General features: G+C 44.2%; 1 protein-coding gene across 1 annotated transcript in view; it reads left to right on the top strand.

Moving 5' to 3' along the window:
* Window positions 1-22,497, top strand: part of col7a1l (collagen type VII alpha 1-like) — a 131,978-nt gene that overhangs the window by 96,084 nt on the left and 13,397 nt on the right. The window contains exons 32-38 of the mRNA XM_080207870.1: window positions 3,584-3,610; window positions 7,113-7,166; window positions 7,374-7,445; window positions 9,732-9,791; window positions 13,710-13,745; window positions 14,739-14,783; window positions 21,346-21,378. Coding sequence (XP_080063996.1) covers window positions 3,584-3,610; window positions 7,113-7,166; window positions 7,374-7,445; window positions 9,732-9,791; window positions 13,710-13,745; window positions 14,739-14,783; window positions 21,346-21,378 — 327 coding nt within the window. The remainder of the gene's footprint in view (window positions 1-3,583; window positions 3,611-7,112; window positions 7,167-7,373; window positions 7,446-9,731; window positions 9,792-13,709; window positions 13,746-14,738; window positions 14,784-21,345; window positions 21,379-22,497) is intronic.

The raw sequence follows: 22,497 nt of genomic DNA, 5'->3' as shown, positions 1-22,497 counted from the left end.
GGCCTCCACAGTTTCTGTAGTAGAGAGTTTCACAGATTCACTACCCTCTGAGTGAAGATGTTTCTCCTCATCTCAGTCCTAAATGGCCTATCCCTTATTCTGAGACTGTGACTCATTGTTCTAGACCCTCCCCTCCACTCACCAATAATCAGAGAAAGCAAAATCCCTGCATCCAGTCTGTGTAACCCCGCTTAGAATTTCAATGATCGTGTAGATTCGAGTGAAAACGAGCCCAGTCAACCCAATGTCTCCTCATATAACAATCCTGCTATATTTTATATTTTGTAAGTAATAATTGAAAGTATTGAAATAAAATAAATAAAAAACACTTTTTTAAAGCCCTTTTAGGAGTTTTCTCCGAAATGTTATCTATAATAGTGGACTGTGCCACTCAATCGATGGGTCAAGGCAAGCAATCTCTTTAAACTGACTAATTGAATAGTCAGTGCAAATACAATTTTACTTCCTTTAATGGTTTGAATTTTGCTAAAGGGTTCATCTATCAGAGCTATGGTAGAGTTCTCACTCTGCAGTTGACAGTGCTCAGTAAAGGCTGTGAACGACTCCGACCAATACTGAACACAACCAGCCAGCTGTCACTTCATTGGGCTGGATTTTGACTTTGTGCAATAGTGTACTGAGGGTGGCAGCACATTGTCTGCCTGCATTCCCACCTGCCTGTGTTTTTACTTTTATTGAATCCATTGAGCAGAGATGTAAAGTGGGCAGCAGATATGTTGTTACCTGATGTACAGTGAGCACAAAGTCAAGAAGCTTTATCAGTAACTGCCTTCTGAAAAAATGTGAGCAATTGTTATAATCTGCAATTGTTGAATCTGGAAGACTGTAATATACTAACTCAAAAGATGAGGCGCTGTTTCTCGAGCCTCCAGTCAGGACAGAATCCAAGAGGTTAATCAGCAACAACATATGAGAAGTGACCAGCCTATTACAATAATAAAGGGCTTGTCCTTTCAAAAATATTGTTTTCAAGATTTCTGTGAATTAATGCAAGTGGATTTGTTTTGTTTTAATTCATTTATATGGTGTGGGCATCGTTGGCTAGGTCAACATTCATTGCCCACCCTAATTGCCCTTTGAGAAGGTGGTGGTGAGCCATCTTCTTGAACCGCTCAGTCTATGTTGTGTAGGTACACCCATATTGCTGTTAGGGAGAGAATTCCAGGATTTGGACCCAGCAATACTGAAGAAATAATGATATATTTCCAAGTCAGGATGGTGTGTGGCTTAGAGGAGAAACTCCAGGTGATGGTGTTCCCATGCATCTTCTGCCCTTGTCCTTCTAGATGGTAGTGGTCACGGCTTTGGAAGGCGTTGTCTCAGGAGCCTTGATATTAAAATCTCAAATTTTCTGCAAAACTAATTTACGACTGCTTTCCCTGCCCAAACTTTTCTTAGTAATCGGCATGAATATTCACCTCAGGAGTGAGATATTAGTGGGGTATGGTAATTGGCAAATGAACTGGGGGAGGAGAATTTATTTAATGATGTGAGTTGTTATGATTGGGTATGCACTGCTTGAAGCAGATTCAATGGTAATTTTCAAAAGAAAATTGTGGGGCAACTTTCCGCCCCCATTTTTGGTGAACGGGAATGGTGGCAGAGGCAGAAAATTGAGCAGGAAACCCAAAATGACTCTCATGCCATGGGATTTCCCTACTTGATTGTTCCCACCCCCCCACCAATGACATAATGGGATTCCCACATGAAAGGTTGGGAATCCCACAACCATACATTTAAATATCATTGGCAGGCTTCCTGCTGTAATATCCCCCTACGTACAGATTCTCTCTCCCCCCGCCCCCCCACCCCCCCCCACCCCCCCCACCAACAGTATGGAGTTTGGGGTAAGGGGTCCCTGGGGGGGGGATGGAGCTGGATGGTGGAGGTGGTGGAAATCCACCAAGGGGTGGGAATTCCAAGGGGTATTTGTCTTTTGATTTTTATTTCTACTGATTTCAGATGAGGGAACACTTACTGACGGGGCAAGCCTGAAAGGTGTGACATCATGGGAACTGGCTCCAGGATTATTTTCAACAATGTGTGGCGGGAAAAACCTTCAGTGCGGCTGACAGCCTGCACCCTGCTTTCCCTGCGTGATTTGACGCAGTGTCAAAAAGAGAAAATTCCACGCTGTATAAATACTTGATGGGGGAAATTTGCGGTGATACAGGGATAGAGCAGGGGTCAGACTCACTCAATATCTTCATCAAAGGCACAATTTTACAGAACCCTGCCAGTGGATTTGCAGGTGAGAGCCCCAATAATTTCTCCAAGTAGCCTTTCGGTCACTTACCTGCTTGCTCCAGCCTCTCTGCAACTATGAGGCAAGGGGTGGGTGATGCCCAGGGTTGCCACCTATGCTTACCCCAATTGAGGCCCTTAAATGGTCAGTTATTGGCCACTTTAGGGCCACTACTTGCCCGGCCTCACGCTTGAGAAAAGTGGGCAGAGATCAGGGGAAGCAGTCACCCTAGTCGGGCCTTGAGTGAGAGAGGTGTGAGTGGCACATCCATCACTGGCCCTGTTTCAATATCAGGTGCCTCATTAAAGCCTTCCCTTCCTCCATTATCCCACCCCATCCCTGACTGCTCCCCCTCCCATCTGGCCTTGACCTCAGGACCCATCTCCTCTTTCCCCTCAAGCCTGGAGGCACCCCTCCCATCCCTTTGTGAAACCTATCTGGTGCTATGGGCTCTGGAACTCAGACTGGTTGTTCTGCTTGTAGTCCTATTAGTGTTCACAGCCCCTGCTGGCTCTACAGAACTGCCAGAAAATCAGATTGGTCACCAGCTCCCTGAGGTGGGACATCCTCTCTGAGAGGAGTGGAATTTCGCCTCCAGCCACATAATGTTCCATGGCAAGTTAAATGGCTGCGGGGCAACCATGATCTGTTAGAAAACTTTCCCATCTGAAAAATTCTGCTCCGACAGCAAGCATAGCTACAATGGGCCAAATGGCCTCCTTCTACGTATGACCCTACTTTCCTGCCATATGATCTTAATGGCTGAACTTTCTGACTTAATGTTATTAAATAGCAGCTTCATGAGGTGGACCCCACAACTGTAGGTTAAAGTAGCAGTAGTCTCATTATGCATAGGGTCCCTGTGCCTGAGGAGAGGGATCTTTTATCTCATCAATGTGACCTGGGTCTAGAGGTGCACTGACCACATAGGGTATCAGGGGATGTCCCAAGTTCCTCCTTGAAGGTTTCCATAGTGCAGTGTTATCAACATCGAGAAGGGAAAAACAGTTCAGACCAGTATTCTTATTTCACAGTTTTACTAATGTTCCATTTTAAGATATATAAGCCCAGTTTTGACCAGTATTCTTATTTCCCCATTGTTACTGCTTTTTCCTTCTGGACACTATCCACTGTCCTCTCCCTATCATCCCTAAATCGCCTTCATGAAAATCACTAAGAATTCTGTGCCTTTTCAGGGGTGTCAGTCTACTCCTGATCAGATCCCAGTAGATGGAACCACTTTGCTCATCCACTCCACCATTCAATATCCAACATCCTTCAACATGTATCCCCTAAACTGTCAATTGTATTTTACAGGGCGAGCAAGGAGCTTCAGGTGCTCGGGTAAGTGATTACTGATTTTATCTTTGCTGTTTAGTTTCATTGAAAACATTGCTATGACTTCTCTATGGTGATGAAACCTGCTGTTAATGTTCATAAAATAGTCATCTGAAATACAAATGAGAAACCTTCGAGTTATTGGTCATGAAAATCAGCACCGAGATGACTGTCTTTCCTGACTAACTGAAAACTTTACACTTCATCAGCTTTATTTTAAGTTTAATTTTGTAAGTCATTTATTTTTCCTCCCAGTCCTGATCATTGTGCCTAGTGATTAGCACTGCTGCCTCATTGCGCCGAGGAACTGGGTTCAAGTCTAGCCTTGGGTCACTGTCTGTGTGGAGTTTGCACTTTCTCCCCATCTCAGTGTGGGTTTTCTCCAGGTGTTTGGTTTTCTCCCACAGCCCAAAGATGTGCGGGTTAGGTGGATTGGCTATGCCAAATTGTTCCTTAGGTTAGGAGGGTTAGCAGGGCAAATACATGGAACTAAGGCCTGGGCAGGATGCTCTATCAGACGGTCAGTTCAGACTCAATAGGCCGAATGGCCTCATTCTGCAGTATGGGGATTCGATGATTCTATGATTTTTCATACTATTGACTGAGTCAGTCTTCTCTTGGGATGGCCCTGCGTAGAAATGGCTGTTCGGGAATGCCAGAGAAGGCTTGGTGAGGCTTGGTCTCTAGGAGAGTAATTTTAGTCTCAGCTGGGTAGTGAATATAGGATCAGAATAGCCACTCATTTTACCCCTTGCCCAACCTTATTTTCCAATGAAATCAATAAACCCAATTTAAAATGGGTGGACAATCCAAAGCTTAACCTGTTTCCCGCTGGGCAGGTTAAGTTAAAATTGCCCACTTGGTAATATCTCATCTATGATGATGGAGGGAACAAAACTTCCCGAGGTCTTTTTTGAACTTCTTTCTGTCTGGAAATAAATAGTAACGAGCCTTACTTTAAGGGATTCTCAAGTCCATGAATTAATATCTGATCCTTATCAATCTGAGCCAAGCAGATGTTTATCTTATTTTGTACTTAAAATGTTTGCCAAACCCGTGTTTTGGTGAGACGATGCAACATGGGCTTTCAAGGATGCAAAGTGTGTGGTCAGAAGATAAAAGTTGAATTTACTAATAAATAATTTAAAACCTGATTTCAAGAAGAACTTACTTACTCAAAGAGTACTTACCGAATTGGAATAATCAACCAAATAACATAAAACAGAGACAGAGCATTGAGGTTTTTTTTTTGCAGGAAAATTCTTAAAACAATTTATTAACATGCAGTACGATGGTACATGGGAAAGTTAATGCACTCGACTGGTGGGTATTGATGCACTGATAGGCTTTTCCTATCCTGGACATTCCTTAAGTACATCTATGACTTACTAAATTTGCAGTTCTCAAGTCTACTGTTTTCAGATTTCTCACAAAATGTGAATATTTTAAATGGCAATATTGAATGTCTTGTGATCATTGATTCCAAACCAGTTTCAAGAAGGATGAAACACCAGGACAGGATTTTCCAGCCATGCTCACCCCAGGACTGGAAAATCCGGCCCAAGGATAGCAGACCTTTGCAAGGGTCCACATCCCGCCCGCTACGATTCCCTTGGAAGGGGGAACGGGAAAGTTCTGTCCTTGTACCTTGTTTAATATTAGAGTTAATTTACAGATTTCCCAGCTCAACACATCACTGTGTATCAACTCTGATACCCTCCAATCAATTCAACTTTCCTGGCTCCCAGTCCTGAGCAACATCCCTCCCCTCATGTAAGGAGAGAGATTGCAGCAAGCAAGATCCTGGAGAAGTTTATACCTACCCAAGCCTGCCCCTACACAAGGACCTTACCAATCCACCTGCTGCTCACCACCCAGCATGCCAGCCTGAATGGGTAAGATCCCTGTGCCTGGGAATAACAGCAGAGGCTCATTGGAAGTAACATGCCACCATTAAAAATCACTTCCTTATTACAGATTCCAAAGCCCACTGACCTGGCTTCTCTTCCTCTCCTTAATCATTTCTGCACTGGCCGAGGCCTTTATGCAGTAAATTGACATGAAGGAACCCAGACTGCTGCTGTGGGACACAGCAATCAATTACACACATCATTGAAGACTGCCTGCTGGTAAAACTGAGCGCTGGGTTCAGAGCTCCATTTATCTACTGAAGAATATGTTGCCTGGCTTGGTGATTACAGCAAATGCTAAAAAAATTGAAACTTAGAGAATGAGGTATTATGTATGCCTGCTGCATTCCTAATACCCACCACCCCCCAACATTCCAGTCATCTCTGTTTTCTTTTGAGTACAATAATTAAACAAATAGGGCAAATTAACTGAAGTGACAACCCTTAAAAGGGAACTGCAAAGTCAAGACTTTAAAGGAAACTAATTTAACTAAATCAAAGTGTGCTTTTAGGGGCTGATGATTCATTCCAGCCTCTGTGCTGCCCATTGGTCACAGAAGGCCTCAAGTGCACTGGTGGCACCTCATAGTCTCTCCTCCAGGAAAGTCCGGGCAAGTAGAAGAAAGACAGACAATCAGACAAGATGACCACCTCAGCTGCCCACTACTTGGACCTGTTAATGATCATTTTGATGTGGAGATGCCAGCATTGGACTGGGGTAAACACAGTAAAAAGACTCACAACACCAGGTCAAAGTCCAACAGATTTATTTGGTAGTAAACGCCACTAGCTTTTGGAGCACTGCTTCTTCGTCAGGTGAGTGGGAGTTCTGTTCACAAACAGGGCATATAAAGACACAAGCTCAATTTACAGAATAGTGATTGGAATGCAAGTTTTCTTAAGCCAGGATCATCTTGGCTAGGCCCTGGAGCAGGCTAACAAGGAGGTTCCCCCTCCCTTCTAACTCCCCTCCACACTGGGTGGACAAAGATCAGGAGCATGGGGCTGGAAGTAAGGCAAAAACTTCAAAAGCAACCCTTCCAGGAAACTGAGAGGGGGCTGCAACCTCTCACAATTTATGGACACATGGAACATGGATTCCTCAAGGCCTCGGAGAATGCAGGCAGCCTGGGAGTACGTGAATCACTTTCATCTACAGTTGTACAGGATGCTGCATGAAGCACCTTTATATTCGAGATCTCTTCTTAAATTATTGAATTTGAATTTCACTAATTGCCCTGATGGGATTTGAACGTGAATCCCTTGGGCAGTAGCCTGGGTCTCTATTACAAGTCCAGTGATGCTACCATCTCCTCTGGTTACAGTGCCCTTTTAAGCACTGCAATAAACAAATAGACACATTAACAAATTCAGTTGAAATGATAGCCACTTTAAGGCGCACTGTAACATAAAACAAAACTCCAAAGAAAACTTAACTAACTCAATCGAAATGTGGTTTTGGGGCCAATGGTGCATCCCAGCAGTCATGGAACGGTCACGCATTATAAGTGCTCTAAGTACTCAATTAAACAATTAATCCTACACATGTGTATCTTAAACAATATAATTAACAGACCATTAACATGATATTTCTACAGGGTCAACGTGGGAAACCTGGTCCTAAAGGTGACAAGGGAGATACCGGAACTCCTGTAAGTATTACATTTTATAGGACCTTCTCAATGGTGAATGGAGAAAGGCAGTGTTCTGACATTGTTATAAAAAGAGTCACTGTTTGACCACAGGGTGATCTGGGATAAGACTTGCCATCAGGGATACAGCTTGTAAATACAGACAACTTGGAAGGGAGCCACGCATGAGAGAGTAAATGTTTGTTTGTTGCTCGTTTTCCTGTTCAGGGAATTGCAGGATTGCCTGGACCAATTGGACTTGATGGAGTTCCTGGGGACCCAGGATCGAAAGGCGAACAGGTAACAGACTCTGCTGCGGCTCCAGTGTTTCAATACGCTTGAATGTTCTTAACTAGGGCTGGTGTTCATGGAGCACACCTAATTACTCTTTCAGAGAATGCAACCATTCCTTCCCATAGCTCAGATAGGAATAGAAACATGAGGAGGCCATTCAGCCCCCCAGGCTTTTTCCATTACGCAGTTGAATCATTGCTGATCTACATCTCAACTCCATCTACCTGCCTTGGTTCAGTAACCCTCGCATAATTAATTGATCCATTTTCTTCCTACTGAGAAATAGTGATCAGAAGGAATCCTTGGGCGGGATTTTCCAGCTGTGCTTTCCCCAAGATTGGAAAATCCCGCCTGAAGTCAACGGACCTTTGCATGGTCCTGTCCTGCTGGCCTCAATTCCTGTGGCGGGCAGAACAGGAAAACTCTGTCCCTGATCCCAACTGACCTCAGCTGTAGTGCTAGTGGGGACATTATAATGATGATTCAGGGTAGGGACGATGGGAAACCTCACTGACTGGTCCCCAGGCACCTTGCTGATTTAGGATGCGCGTCAGTGTATCAGGGAGGTGAAGATCAGACACATTTGTGATACCCTCCTCAGATTCTCCCCAGTTGAGGATCAGTACTCATGGTTCAGGTGCACAGGTGAGAATTGACCACTTGGGCAAGGGGCAAGAGGGTGCCTGGTTCATGGAATTTACCCTCCTGTTCAGCAGAAACCAAACCTTCAAAACGTCAGCATTGTCTCAGTGGGTCTCCCTGAGAAAGAAGGATGTAGGTTCAACTATCACTTTAGATGCTTGAGCATGCAATCTAGGCCAACACTCCAGTTCAGTACTGAGAAAGCCAAAGGTGTTGCCTTTGGAAGATGATTTAAACCAGAGTTGTGTCTGCCCTCCCAAGTCGATGTAAAATATTCCATGGCACTATTCGAAGATGAGCAGGGGAGTTTCCCTGGAGTCCTGACTAGTATTTATCCCTCAACCACTATCACTAAAACCTTGCCACATACAAAAAAAACTGCTAAATTTCCTACATAACAATAATAGCCACTGCACTTCACAAATAGTTCATTCACTGCAGAACACTTTAGTTTGTCCTCAGCCGATGGTGCTGCATAAAGGGAAGCCTGTTTCTCAAAAGGAGAAGAACACTAAGTGATATAAACAGATATATGCTACTTGAATTTTATCAATCCACTGGCAATGGGCTGGGGGACAAGGAGACTGACAAAATGATGCAGAATGGCGTGAGGTAGAGGGTGGGTTAATGCTGCTTTATGTCTTCCAGCTGCTGTGGCATTCTTCCGCCGGCGGGGTAATTGCAGATCAACCATCTGCTAGGAACTCGACTGAACCACAGAAGTGGTCAATTAATTCCTCTTCCTACCTTCGCAGGCATTCTGGCCATGAGAAGAAACTGGCACTATGTGGGGAGATCATCCAATGAGACTTTACAGTCTTTTATCTGGGTCTGAGGAGGTGAGGAGGACAGCCCTTTCTTTGGGCACTTTCATGACCCATGGAAGAGCCCCTGGATGACAAAGTCCATCCCCATCAAAAGGCACTGCCTGCACACTGCAACCACCCCTTCTGCTGAGCCCCACTCACCTGACCCCAGCACCACCACCATTCGCCCCGCCCCCCCAACCAATGCAGTTTATCCTTTTTTTGCTTTTGAGGCATCATTTCCTCACAGGTACAGCAACAACACTGGTCATTGCTGCTGCTGCTATATGATTAGACTGGCCTTTTGTGATGGGGAATTATATGAGGGCTATGTGAGCTGCTATCCTTAACTGGAATGTCCAGCAGTAGATATATGCTTCCTCAGGTTGGCCATTGCTATAAAATTCAACCCTAGTCGTTATCTACTTGTGACTACCTTTTCCTTCATTCAGAGGCGCAGAACCATTTAAAACTGGCAGTGTAATGTTTATCTCCTTCAAAGCACAACAATGTTTAGCCAGGTCATAGGCCAATCTGCCATTTAAATTTCAGGTGGGATAGTAAATGTCTACTTCAATCGTTCTGGTTTAATTCTTGAAGTAATGGTGATAATTTTACAGGAAGAAGCTATGTTAAATAGTGCTGTGTGTTGCAATCTGATGGGTGAATTCTCTTTTGAAAGCAGATATGGGTCAATGCATGAGCTCTTGAGCTGACAGGTGAAAGGTTGTGTCTCAATTGGTGAATGCCGTCAGGATGGTGACATTGCATAATCGACAATTTGTCTATGGCAACAGATGTTCTGGTTTAAGAAGATTAATTCTGATTATAAATTTTTTTTAAGGGAGTCAATGGGATTGGCATCCCAGGAATACCAGGACAGAATGGGTTACAGGGAGAGAAGGTAAAACAACTGATTCCATGGCTCAAACCTTAACCATCATCATCAGATATCAGCAAATCATAGGATCATAAGACCATAAGAAACAGGAGCAAAATTAGGCCATTCAGCCCATCAAGTTCACAGGGCATATGAGGACACAAACTCAATAATGGTTGGAATGTGAGTCTTTACAGATAATCAAGTCCTAAAGGTGCAGACAATGCGGGTGGAGAGAGGGTTAAGCACAGATTAAAGAGATGTGTATTGTCTCCAGCCAGGACAGTTAGTGAGATTTTGCAAGCCCAGGCAAATCATGGGGGTTACAGATCGTGTGACATGAACACAAGATCCCAGTTGTGGCTGTCCTCATGTGTGCAGAACTTGACGATCAGGTTCTGCTCAGCAATTCTGTGTTGTCATGTGTCGTACAGGCTGCCTTGGAGAACGCTTACCCAAAAATCAGAGGCTGAATGCCCATGACTGCTGAAAAGATCCCCAACACTCCTGCCTGCTGATTGTCGAGTGGTGTTCATTCATCCGTTGTTGTAGTGTCTGCACGGTCTCCCCAGTGTACCATGCCTCGGGACATCCTTTCCTGCAGTGTATCAGATAGACAATGTTGGCCGAGTTGCAAGAGTTTGTACCATGTACTTGGTGAATGGTGTTCTCAAGAGAGATGATGGCATCCATGTTGATGATCCAGCACATCTTGCAGAGGTTGCTGTGGCAGGGTTGTGTGGTACTGTGGTTACTGTTCTCCTGAAGGCTGGGTAGTTTGTTGTGGACAATGGACTGTTTGAGATTGTGCGGTTGTTTGAAGGCAAGAAGTGGGGACGTGGGAATGGCCTTGGTGAGATGTTCACCTTCATCAATGACATGTTGAAGGTTCTGGAGAAGATCTTGTAGCTTCTCCGCTTCGAGGAAGTACAAGACGATGAAGGGTACTCTGTTCACCGTGTCCTGTGTTTGTCTTCTGAGGAGGTTGGTGTAGTTTTTCACTGTGGCGCATCGGAACTGTCAATCTGAGTCAAGTGCCATATCCTGCTCTTATGAGGCATCTTTCAACATCTGAAGGCGTCTGTTGCAATCGTCCTCATCTGAACAGATCCTGTGTATACGGAGGGCTTGTCTGTAGGGGATGGCTTCTTTAACGTGTTTAGGGTGGAAGCTGGAAAAGTGGAGCATTGGGAGGTTATCTGTGGCTTGCAGTACAGTGAAGTGCTGAGGTGACCATCCTTGATAGAGATGTGTGTGCCCAAGAATGCAACCGATTCTGGAGAGTAGTCCGTGGCAAGTCTGATGGTGGGATGGAACTTGTTGATGTCATCATATAGTTGTTTCAGTGATTGTTCACCATGAGTCCAAAGGAAGAAAATGTCATCGATGTATCTAGTGTATAGCATCAGTTGAAGGTCCTGTGCGGTGAAGAGATCTTGTTCGAACCTGCGCATGAAGAGCAATCACAGCAGACAGAGTACCCTTCGTTGTCCAGTACTTTCCCGGAGCGGGGAGAAGCTATGACATCTTCTCTGGAGCCTTCAGCATGTCATCAATGAAGATGACCATCTCGCCAAGGCCATCCCTATGCCCCCACTTCTTGCCTTCAAACAACTGCTCAACTTCAAACAGATCATTGTCCGCAGCAAACTACCCCGCCTTCAGGAAAACAGTGACCACGACACCACACAACCCTGCCACAGCAACCTCTGCAAGACGTGCCAGATCATTGACATGGATGCCATTATCTCACATGAGGACATCATCCACCAGGTATATGGTACGTTCTCTTACAACTCAGCCAATGCTGTCCATCTGATACACTGCAGGAAATGATGTCCTGAGGTGTGGTACATTGAGGACTACTACTTACATGGCGAAAAGCTGCAGCATGCTACGGTGCAGAGGGACCTGGGGTTCCTTGTGCATGAGTCGCAAAAACCCAGCCTGCAGGTGCAGCAGGTGGTCAGGAAGGCGAATGGGATGCTGGCCTTCATAGCGAGGGGGATTGAATATAAAAGTAGGGAGGTCTTGCTGCAACTGTACAGGGCACTGGTGAGGCCGCAGCTGGAGTACTGTGTGCAGTTTTGGTCGCCACACTTGCGCAAGGATATTTTGGCCTTGGAGGGAGTGCAGAGGAGGTTCACTAGGCTGATACCGGAGTTGAGGGGGTTGAGCTATGAGGAGAGGCTGAATAAACTAGGCTTGTACTCATTAGAGCTTAGAAGGATGAGGGGAGATCTCATTGAGACGTACAAGATGATGAATGGGATGGATAGGGTAGAGGTGGAGAGGTTCTTCCTGCTCAGAAAGGACAGTAGGACTAGAGGGTACAGCCTCAAGATAAGGGGGGGCGCAGTTTAGAACAGAGTTGAGGAGGAACTTCTTCACTCAAAGGGTGGTGAATCTCTGGAACTCTGCCCATTGAAGTGGTGGAGGCTGCCTCGCTAAATATATTTAAGATGCGGGTTGATAGGTTTTTGGTAGGCAAGGGGATTAAGGGTTATGGGGAGAAGGCGGGAAAGTGGAACTGAGCCACTTCAGATCAGCCATGATCTTATTGAATGGCGGGGCGGGCTAGATGGCCTACTCCTGCTCCTATTTCTTATGTTCTTATACAGACGCTATGACAACGGATGAATGAACATGCTCTACAATCACCAGGTAGAAGTGTTCTTTTCCTGTTGGGGAACACTTCAGCAGTCATGGGCATTCAGCCTCTGATCTTCTTGTAAGCATTTTCCAAAGTGGCCTTCATGACACATGACGATGCAGAATCGCTGAGCAGAAACTGATAGTCATGTTCCACACACATGAGGATGGCTTCACACGGGATCTTGGGTTTATGTCACAACTATCTGTAACCTCCACGATTTGCCTGGGCTTGCAAAATCTCACTAACTGTCCTGGCTGGAGACAATACATATTTCTTTAACCCGTGCTTATCTCCCTCTCCATTCATATTGTCTGTAGCTTTAAGACTTGATTAAGTCTGTAAAGACTTGCATTCGAACCATTATCTTGTAAATTGAGTTTGTGTCTTTATATGCCCTGTTTGTGAACACGACTCCTACTCACCTGATGAAGCAGCAGCGCTCTGAAAGCTTTTGGCTTGTGCTACCAAATAAACCTGTTGGACTTTAACCTGGTGTTGTGAGACTTCTTACTGTGCTTACCCCAGTCCAACACCAGCATCTCCACATGATGGTCTGGGAGCCAGATGGTGACCCATAACATGGTGAGATACCTTAATTGCCTCTTGTCTTCCTGCTGAAAATGTATATTAACATTTAGGTTTGTGTCACTTTGCATTAGTATTGCTCTCAATGGCCACTATATCCCATGGGTGGTACAGTGGTTAGCACTGCTGCCCCACAGCATCAGGGACCCTGGTTCAATTCCAGCCTCAGGTGTCCGTCTGTGCGGAGTTTGCACTTTTTCCCAATATCTGCACAGGTTTCCTCTGGGTGCTCCAGTTTCCTCCCACAGCCCAAAGATGTGCGGGTTAGGTTGATTGGCCATGCTAAATTGCCCCCTGGCATCAGGGAGATTAGGAGGATAAATACATGGGGTTATGGGGATAGGACCTCGGTGGGATTGTAGTTGGTGCAGGCTCAGTGGGCTGAATGGCCTTTTTATGCACTGTAGAGATTCCAAAATAAAGCCAGGCTTTGATTGCCTTTTGAGGTTGGTATTTCAACTAATGAAAAGGCCTGAATCGGACTGTTCCATCATATTTTAATTGGATGAATATTCTGCATGTTGAACAGGAAGAAGTGGTGCTGATGATAGTTGTTTGTTGTCTTTGGAATTTGATAACCTAAGGATTAATCTGCCTTAGGTTCAAGAGCTGCCTTCACTTACTGTACTTAAAGAATAAGTATTTGGTTATTGTGGTTTTTCTTTGATAAGGAGCTAATGATCATTTTATCACTTTTGTAGGGGATGATTGGACCCCCAGGAATCCCAGGCTACAAGGCAAGTTTTTAGTAGTTATTCATAAAGATTTTCAAAGAAGAACTCTCTCTCTGGTGCCTAAACCAATGTTCATCCCTTGGCTAACATCATAGTTTCTATCCCATTACTTTCCAATCCGAGTTCTTCAAAGAAGTATTTATTTTAAATGTTTCGTTCAATCTACTCCTATGTTCCACTAGAGTACCTCAAAAATACCATCTTCATGTGACCAGCCGCATGGGAATACGGGAGCTCCAGCATTTCCTGTTTTTACTTCAGATTTCGAACATCCATAGTATTTTACTTTTGTAGTTGTGGCTCAGTTGGGTGACACAATTGCCACTGCATTATAAAGTTCCGGGTTCTCCAGGACTTGAGCACAAAAATGAAGGTTGGTCTTTCAGTGCAGTACGGAGGAAGCTATTATAATGTTGGAGGTGCTATCTTTCAGATGAGTATTAAACCAAGGTCCTATCAGTTTGTTTGGGTGGCAAAAGATCCCATGGTGTTATTTCGAAGAAGAGTAGGGGAGTTATATCTCCAGTGTCCTGGACAATGATTGTCCCTCAATCATCATCACAGAAACAGATTCTTATCACTTTTCTGTTCATAAATGTTGGCAGATGTTAGTCTGTGATACCGACACAACAGGAACACAGTCCAAAGATGTGCAGGTTAGGTGGATTGACCTTGATAAGTTTCCGTTTAGTGTCAGGGGAACTAGCTGGGGTAAATGCATGGGGTTATGGGGATAGGGTCTGGATGGGATTGAGTTTGGTGCAGACTCGATGGGCTAAATGGCCTCCTTCTGCATTGTAGGATTCTGCAATAGAGTACCATAGAATATTTGATTTTCTATCCCAGGTGTTGAAGTTTCCCATTTCCCAGATTTCCACCGATCTCCTGCCAGACTTAGATCCTTCCTCGAGGAATGTCAGACCCCCTGTATTTATTAACTCAAGGCTAAGAAACTTATTGATCCAGCATTTTATTGTCTCATTCTCTTTTCTTTAGGGAAATCAAGGTGACAAAGGGAAAAATGGAGAGGTTGGCCAAAAGGTAAGAGCCATACAGACAACATGCAAATCACAGTGTTGGTTAAGCTGATGGCTTTGGAGACTTGTACGTTTGCTGAGGCACTCCGCATAGGCTATTGGGATATTATCAGTGTAACATCCAGCTTCTGCATTGAGCTACTGACTAGCACCTCACTTCACAATGTAAGGAGCTAAGAACCTTTCAGAAAATGCCACTCGACTCAGCAATATATTCCTTTTTTGATTGATCTTGACTCCATTGCCATATCTATTCACACTTCAGACTTTCATCAAGTTATTGTTTGAAGCCAATTCTGTTGTATGCCTTCCAGCTTCTAGTATAACTCCATTACCTTTTGCTTAGAAGTATCACTATCTATTCTCAACCATTTACTTTTAACTCTTATTGGACACAGTGGTTAGCACTGCTGCCTCCTAGTGCCTGGGACCCAGGTTTGATTCCCAGCTTGGGTCACTGTCTGTGTGGAGTTTGCACGTTCTCCCCATGTTTGCGTGGGTTTCCTCCCACAGTCCAAAAGACTTGCTGATTAGGTGCATTGGCCATGCTAAATTCTCTGTGTGCCCGAACAGGTGCCAGAGTGTTGCAACTAGGGGATTTTCACACTAACTTTATTGCAGTGTTAATGTAAGCCTACTTGTGACACTCGTAAATAGCCTTTTAAAAAACTGTAATCCATTATCCATGCTGTTTGCCCTTGGTCTTGGTTTCCAAACTCTCCTGGTTGACCTGCCATCTGCCCCCAATCTTCTGAAAACTTCAGCTTTTTAAAAGCTCTGGTGCCTGTAATGTATCCTGATAAAGGATAAGCTGGTATCCTGATCAGCAATGATCTTATCAAATGGCAGAGAAGGCACGAGGGGCCAAATGGCCCACTCCTGCTGCTAATTCGTATGTATGTTCATATGTATGTATTTATGACCTTACTTTCTGCATTGGCTCTCAATTCACCAATGCCTCAAATTTGAGCATATCGACCTTGTGTGTAAATCTCTTCATAATCTCTGGAATTTCCTCCAGCTATACAGTTCCAACCATCTGTCCCAAACTTTCCATTCCTCTGCATCCACTTACACTTCATCTCACAACCACAGCAGTGCCATTCTCTGCCTGTAGGCCCTACACGCTTGAGCTTTCTCTCTAAGCACCTCTACCTCCTCCTTTAAAAACACCATGAAAATTGAAGACAGTTAAGTCCTCAGTTATAATAGCGGTTGCATACCTTCACAACCTATGGATTCCCATAGGAATCAATGTTAAAGCTGGAGTTAGGTTCTTTTACACATTTCTTGCATAGAGAAAACAGTGTCCAAGTTGAAATACTGCACTAGACACATGCAGAACTGGGGGTGAGGGTAACAGATTGCAGCATCAAGGGTGGGGGTAGGTACCAGAGTGCAACACTGGGGTGGGAGGGTGCAGAGTGCAATGCCAGGGATTGGGGACAGAGTGCAGCACTGGGAGGGCGCAGAGTGCAACACCAGGGGCGGGGTGGAGAGACTGCAACACCGGGGTTGTGGGAGGGGGCAGAGTGCAGCACTGGGGGTGTGGGGGTCAGAGCGCAGCACTGGAGGAGGGTGGGTTAGAGGGCAGAGTGCAGCACTGGAGAAGGGGGAGAGCAGAGTGCAACACTGGGGGAAGGAGGGAGGGCAGAGTGCAGCACTGAGGGTGGACGAGGACAGAGTGCAGCACTGGGGATGTGAGGGTGGCTGGGGGGGGGGGCGGGGGCGGGGGCGCGGAGGAAGAGTGCAGAAGTCAAATTTTAAAAACTGGCCACAAAGAGTATACAGTGAAAGAGTTAAAGTGAAATGAAGTGGACAACTTCAAGCAAGGATTCATTATGTATAAATATAGGCTGCTGTGAACAAGCTTTATGTCCTCACATGCACATCTGACTTAGCACCCACTTGTTTTGATGGCACCTTGGCTGAAGCCAGTTAAGATGTATTTCTGCATTGAAGGTGCTATATTAATGCAAGTTGTTGTTATTTAGCATCATTTAATGTGGTTGTGTCATCCATTGGTATTTGAATCTTTGCCTTAAAGAATAATTTTCCTAAATAAACTTGGCCCAGCACCTTTTATAAAATCTTCAACTTTCTTTTACGTCATCTTGAAATGTCTCTCGCAAAGAAACCTGCCTTCTCTTAACTTTCCTCATTACTTAAAATTCCTGGCATCTGGATTGTTCAGTCAATGGCACAATGGATAACGCGTCTGACTGTGGATCTGAAGTTTCCAGATTCGAATCCTGGCTAACTCGAGTAGGGTTCAGGGGCTGCACGGTGGCACAGTGGTTAACACTGCTGCCTCACAGCTCCAGGGACCCGGGTTCAATTTCCAGTTAAGGTCACTATCTGTGTGGAGTCTGCACGTTCTGCCCGAGTCTGCGTGAGTTTCCTTCGGGTGCTCCGGTTTCCTCCCACAGTCCGAAAGATGTGCTTGTTAGGTGTATTGGCTATGTTAAGTTCTCCCTCAGTGTACCCAAACAGGTGCTGGAGTGTGGTGACTAGAGGATTTTCATTGCAACTTCATTACGGTGTTAATGTAAGTCTACTTATGACACTAATAAGTAAACTTTAACTTCATTCTAGGGTAATCACTTGTATGAAATTAATGTCTTGTCAAAGCTTGGTGGAAAGTGTAAGTTCTTGACATGGGAAGTCCGATCTTAAAATAAGAAAATTCCAAAATAAGTACAGAGCCATTATTTTTCATCCCCTCAAAAAGAAAACACATTGCCTTCTCATCACACCAGGCAACTGGCTCAGAATACTTGACCCAGAAACATTGAAATAATTACTGCATTCTCCAAGTGGGAAGATTCCCACCTGCCCTCCACCCCCCCGCCCGCCCCCCCCCCCCCCAAAACCCGGCCAAAGTTTCACAACTGTGGAAATTCCGAGACATTCAGTGCCCAAATAATTAATCAGTGCTGCTGCATTTGTGTAATGTGTTTCAGTGGCGAAACACTCCTTTCAGGCTTTTGTTTTTATTGCAGTTACTGCTGTTGTGACTACTTTGAACAATTTCCCTTTTGGTGAACGTACTATCATATGAATCCTCACTTCCACTTTATTTTAAACTGATTAGTGGCTGTTTTCAAGAATCAGTTAGACATAGCACTTGAGGTGAAGGGAGATGAGGGTGGAATTTGGTGCAAATATGCTTAATGTTTAGATGTTAACATTCGGACAAAATATCCTCCCCTCCCCCCACCCCTCCACATGTATTCAGCTTCAGGAAACAATCAGCTGATTGAAGACAAGAAGCATTTTATTGTCTCTTGGCAAATCTAATGACTTTTTTTGAATCGTGTAGGGGAAAAGAGGAATCAAAGGAGATAGAGGGGAAAAGGTAAGGTGGTGGTAAGGTAATTTGTAATTTTATCTAATTTTATCTGTTCACTTAATATGCAATATTAACACAAGGTTAAGCAACACTGACTGATACTGTGGACATGATGTGGAGATGCTGGTGTTGGACTGGGGTGGGCACAGTAAGAAGTCTCACAACACCAGGTTTATTTGGAATCAATAGCTTTCAGAATGCTGCTTCTTCATGATGAAGGAATGGTGCTCTGAAATTTCCTGATTCCAAATAAACATGTTGGACTTTAACCTGGTGTTGTGAGAATTCTTATTAATACTGTAGAGAAGTTTATGGGGTATCTTGTTGGCCTGTAATAGAAAACTTTGCACCAATTCTCAGCACTTTTTAATATTATCTACAGGGAGACCATGGAGAAACTGGTGAACAGGGACCCCAAGGCATTGCTGTAAGAAAATGTTATCAGTTTTGATTTCTATTGTCTGTCTGTAACATTATAGACTACATTTCTTATTACTTGCAGGAATATGATTTGAGGATCCTTTAGTTTATTTGTTCATGGGATGTTAACATTACTGACGTGACCAGCATTTGTTGCCCATCCCTAATTGCCCTTGAAAAGGTGGTAATGAGCCAATTTCCTGAACTGCTGCTATCCACCTGCTGAAAGCATACCCGGTGCTGTTAAGGAAGAAATTCCGGGTTTTTGACCCAGCAACAGTGAAGAAACAGTAATGTTCCAAGTCAGGATGGTGTGTGACTTGGAGGGGAACTTGCAGGTGGTGGTGTTCCCTTGCATTGGCTGCCCTTGTCCTTCCAGGTGGTAGAGGTTGCAGGTTTGGAAAGTGTTGTTGATGGAGTCTTGATTAAATAACACCTTGTTGATGGTACGCTTTGCTGCCAAGCGTGACTGTGACGGAAGGAGCAAATGTTCAAAATAATAGATGGGGTGTCAGTCAAGCAGTTTTCTTTGACCTGGATGATGTCGACCTGGCATGAGGTGAAATGGTGGCAGCAAGCTGACATACCAGCCAGTGGTGTGAAAGTACATTCCTGTTATGTCTCCATTTCTGTCCACATGTTCCTCATGTCAAGGCGCAAATTTAACAGATCAAATCGAAGGACTTTATTAGCATTTTATTATATCTCCCAGATAATTCGGGAAAGTAGAGGGTATACCATCACATTCCTGATTTGTGCCTTATAGATGGAGGGGTAGCCTTTTGTGCCTGGGGAATGGGGGCTCAGGAGGTGAGTTACTTGTATATCTTGGTATTGAGGTTCATTCCAGGAAGGGTGTGTGGTGGTTAGGTTGGGCAGATCTTGTGAGTTAGATGACTGGCTGGTCTTGAACAGTGTGCGGTATTTGTGATCATGGAAGCTGAGATTCTTCTATTGGTTGATGATCCTGGGGTGCCTCAGTTTTCAGGGTGGGTGGGGGAAGTGGTGTGAAATACAATGGGAAAGGCAAGGATGCAATGGACACTCTCATGATGTGTCTCCACTGAGAGAAGTGGATGTTGAGTCAGTCTGCAGGCTGTCAGGGGTCAAACCCCCTTACTGGAAGTAGATTAAGTAAGACAAAAACACTGCTGTTATTTATTGCATCTGAATATTTTACAGTTCAGACAGTTGCTGGTCTGAGCTATTGGGCATTTCATTCAGAAAAATCCTTAAAGTTGTCTGATTCTTCCTGACACTTTTCCCTCATCCAGTCTTTCTTAATTCTCCTCTTTGACAGGGACTCCCAGGCCCTATAGGTTTGAAAGGAAATACAGTAAGTGAATTGTTCAATGTTACTCTTCGATCGAACTGAGTTAATCAGAACATTGAGCTGGACTCTCATTTCTGTTCTGTTTGTTTTTTTGACAGGGAGATAGAGGCTTTCCAGGTGATCCGGCGAAAGGGGTAACTTCTGTGTTTCATAACACACCTAATGAATTGATGTTCCTCTGTCTGTCCTTCAGACAATCCTTAAAACTTACTTTTTAGAGCAATCTTTTGGTGTCCTGACTTAATGGGCCGTATTTTACCATTTTGATTCTGGGCAGACTTGAATCTGGGAGTATTTCAGATCTGACTTTTAGACTCGTTTTCAGGTGCCCCCATATGCACTCTGCCAGAAAAAAAAATCAGTGACTCTGAATCGTGCTGCAGAAGTCTATGGGTGGGGCTTAACACGCCTGAAATACTGCAGCTCCAATCAGAGCCTTCAACTGTGCATACATAGTAAAAAAAAATTGAGAAACGCCACACTGCTCCCAGGCCGAACAATGCCTTCCCCCGGCCCCCACAGACATAGCCCCATCCCTCACAACATTACTGCCCTACTTATCCCCCCAGACCCCACTACCCAGATTGATCGTGGCTCCCATCCCCCTTCCCACCCCCCGATCACGCGCAGAGTGGCAGTGGGCCCTCCTGCACCCCTGCCCCACCTGGTCGCGGATCGCGCTACTCGCCTCATGCCCTACTTTACCAAGTTTTCGTGCCTGAAAACGGGCGCAACTTGATCGTAAAATCGGGCCCAATATATCCGTGTATAAAACAGAAACTACTGGAAAAACTCAGCATCTATGGCGAGAGAAACACAATTAACATTTTGGGCAGAATTTACCAGCCGCATTCGCCTCAAGACTGGAAAATCCTGCCTGAGGTCATTGGAACTTTGCATGGCCCATGATCTGCCGCTACGATTCCCATGGCATGTGGGATGGGAAAATTCTGCCCTTTGAGTCCATAGGACTCAAAGGGCAGAATTCACTGTTTCTCTCTCCATAGATGCAGCCAGACCTGCTGAGTTTTTCCCAACATTTTTTTTGTTTTTATTTCAGATTTCCAGCATCCAGAGTATTTTACTTTTATATTAATATCTCCTTATATGGCTCGGTGTTAAATTTTATACAAAATGTTCCTATAAAACGCCTTGGAGCAAGATCTCAACCCAGCAAAGAAGTCAATTGTCCCTTCATTCCTTCCTCTGGGAATCTGCTTCATGTGTCCACTTTCCTGAAAAGAAATTAAACTTTTTTTGAACATTAAGTTATTTGAAGCTTCTTAATTTAAAACCCTTCTCCTCTAGTTCTATGTGCACAATTTGTGTTAAATTTCTCAACATTTCACAAGGTTCTTCTGAAATCCTTATCTCAGCCCTTGTGTATAAATCTATTTAATCAGTAATAAGAAATAAATATATTAATATAAACATTTTAATTACATGTTTTATTCAACTTAGATAATAGGACCTATTGGGAATAAAGGTGCCCGGGTAAGTATAGTTCAATTTCAATGTTGAAATTGGCCATTTGGTCTATAGATATAACCTGCCACAATGGGGTCAGCATTATTCTTTATTAGATTACTAAGATTTGTTGAAGGGAATTCTGATTAATTGGTGCATGTTAGATAGAGTACCAACCCTGGTTCGGCGTATTTTTGGAAGTTTAATTTCATGTTCTCCCTCCCAGTCTCGCCACCATCTCCAGTAATATCATAATTAAACAGTTAAAGTGGTCAAAGGAAATAATTTTTTAAATTCATTTATGGGACATGGATGTCACTGGGTGACCAGCCTTTGGACTGAGTGGCTTGCTGAGCCATTTCAGAGGGCAGTTGAGAGTCGACCACACTTCTGGGCTCTGGAGTCGCATGGAGGCCAAACCAGGTAAGGATGACTGATTTCCTTCCCTAAAGGACATTAGCGAACCAGATGGGTTTTTCCAATAATTGGCAATTGTTTCATGGTCATCAATAGATTCTTAATTCCAGATATTTTTTATTGAATTCAAATTCCACCATCTGCCATGGCAGGATTCGAACTTGGGTCCCCAGAACACTAGCTCGGTTTCTGGATTAATAGTTCCGTGACAATACAACTAGGCCATCACCTCCCCTTTAATCCCCAAATGATGTTCCTTCTGGGTTTGATCTCAGCAGTGTCCAGAAGATCAATCTTTAATTTCTGGAGATGTCATGATCCTAACGACAAAGTTTGTTTAAGCGACCATTTGAAATATCCTCTCCTTCCAACTTCTCTGATTGATATTATGGAGAGGCGAAGGAGACATACTGAACTCCTTTACCCTCTTGCTGCGTGTGTAAGCAGAGGTATTTCAATTGTTTTAGAAACAGGATGTCCAATTTTTAAAGTAACCTGAAGTAAATTCTCATGATTAAATCAGAACGTTAATTTATTCACACATTCAAACCCAGGAGATGATTACACTTTCACACACTAACTCACATATGCACACACACATGGGCATGTGCACACATGTGTAGATACACACACCAATATAGAAGTGTTTCACAACTAAGAATAATTTAACAGTAGCAGAAGCACAGAAATGGATTTCAGTTCATGTGATCTTCAGAGTCTAGAGAGTTG

This window comes from Carcharhinus amblyrhynchos, chromosome 19 (assembly GCF_965287045.1).
Source record: "Carcharhinus amblyrhynchos chromosome 19, sCarAmb.v2.hapA, whole genome shotgun sequence".
In the NCBI taxonomy this organism is placed as follows: domain Eukaryota; kingdom Metazoa; phylum Chordata; class Chondrichthyes; order Carcharhiniformes; family Carcharhinidae; genus Carcharhinus; species Carcharhinus amblyrhynchos.
This window is presented reverse-complemented; position numbering and strand designations above follow the sequence as displayed.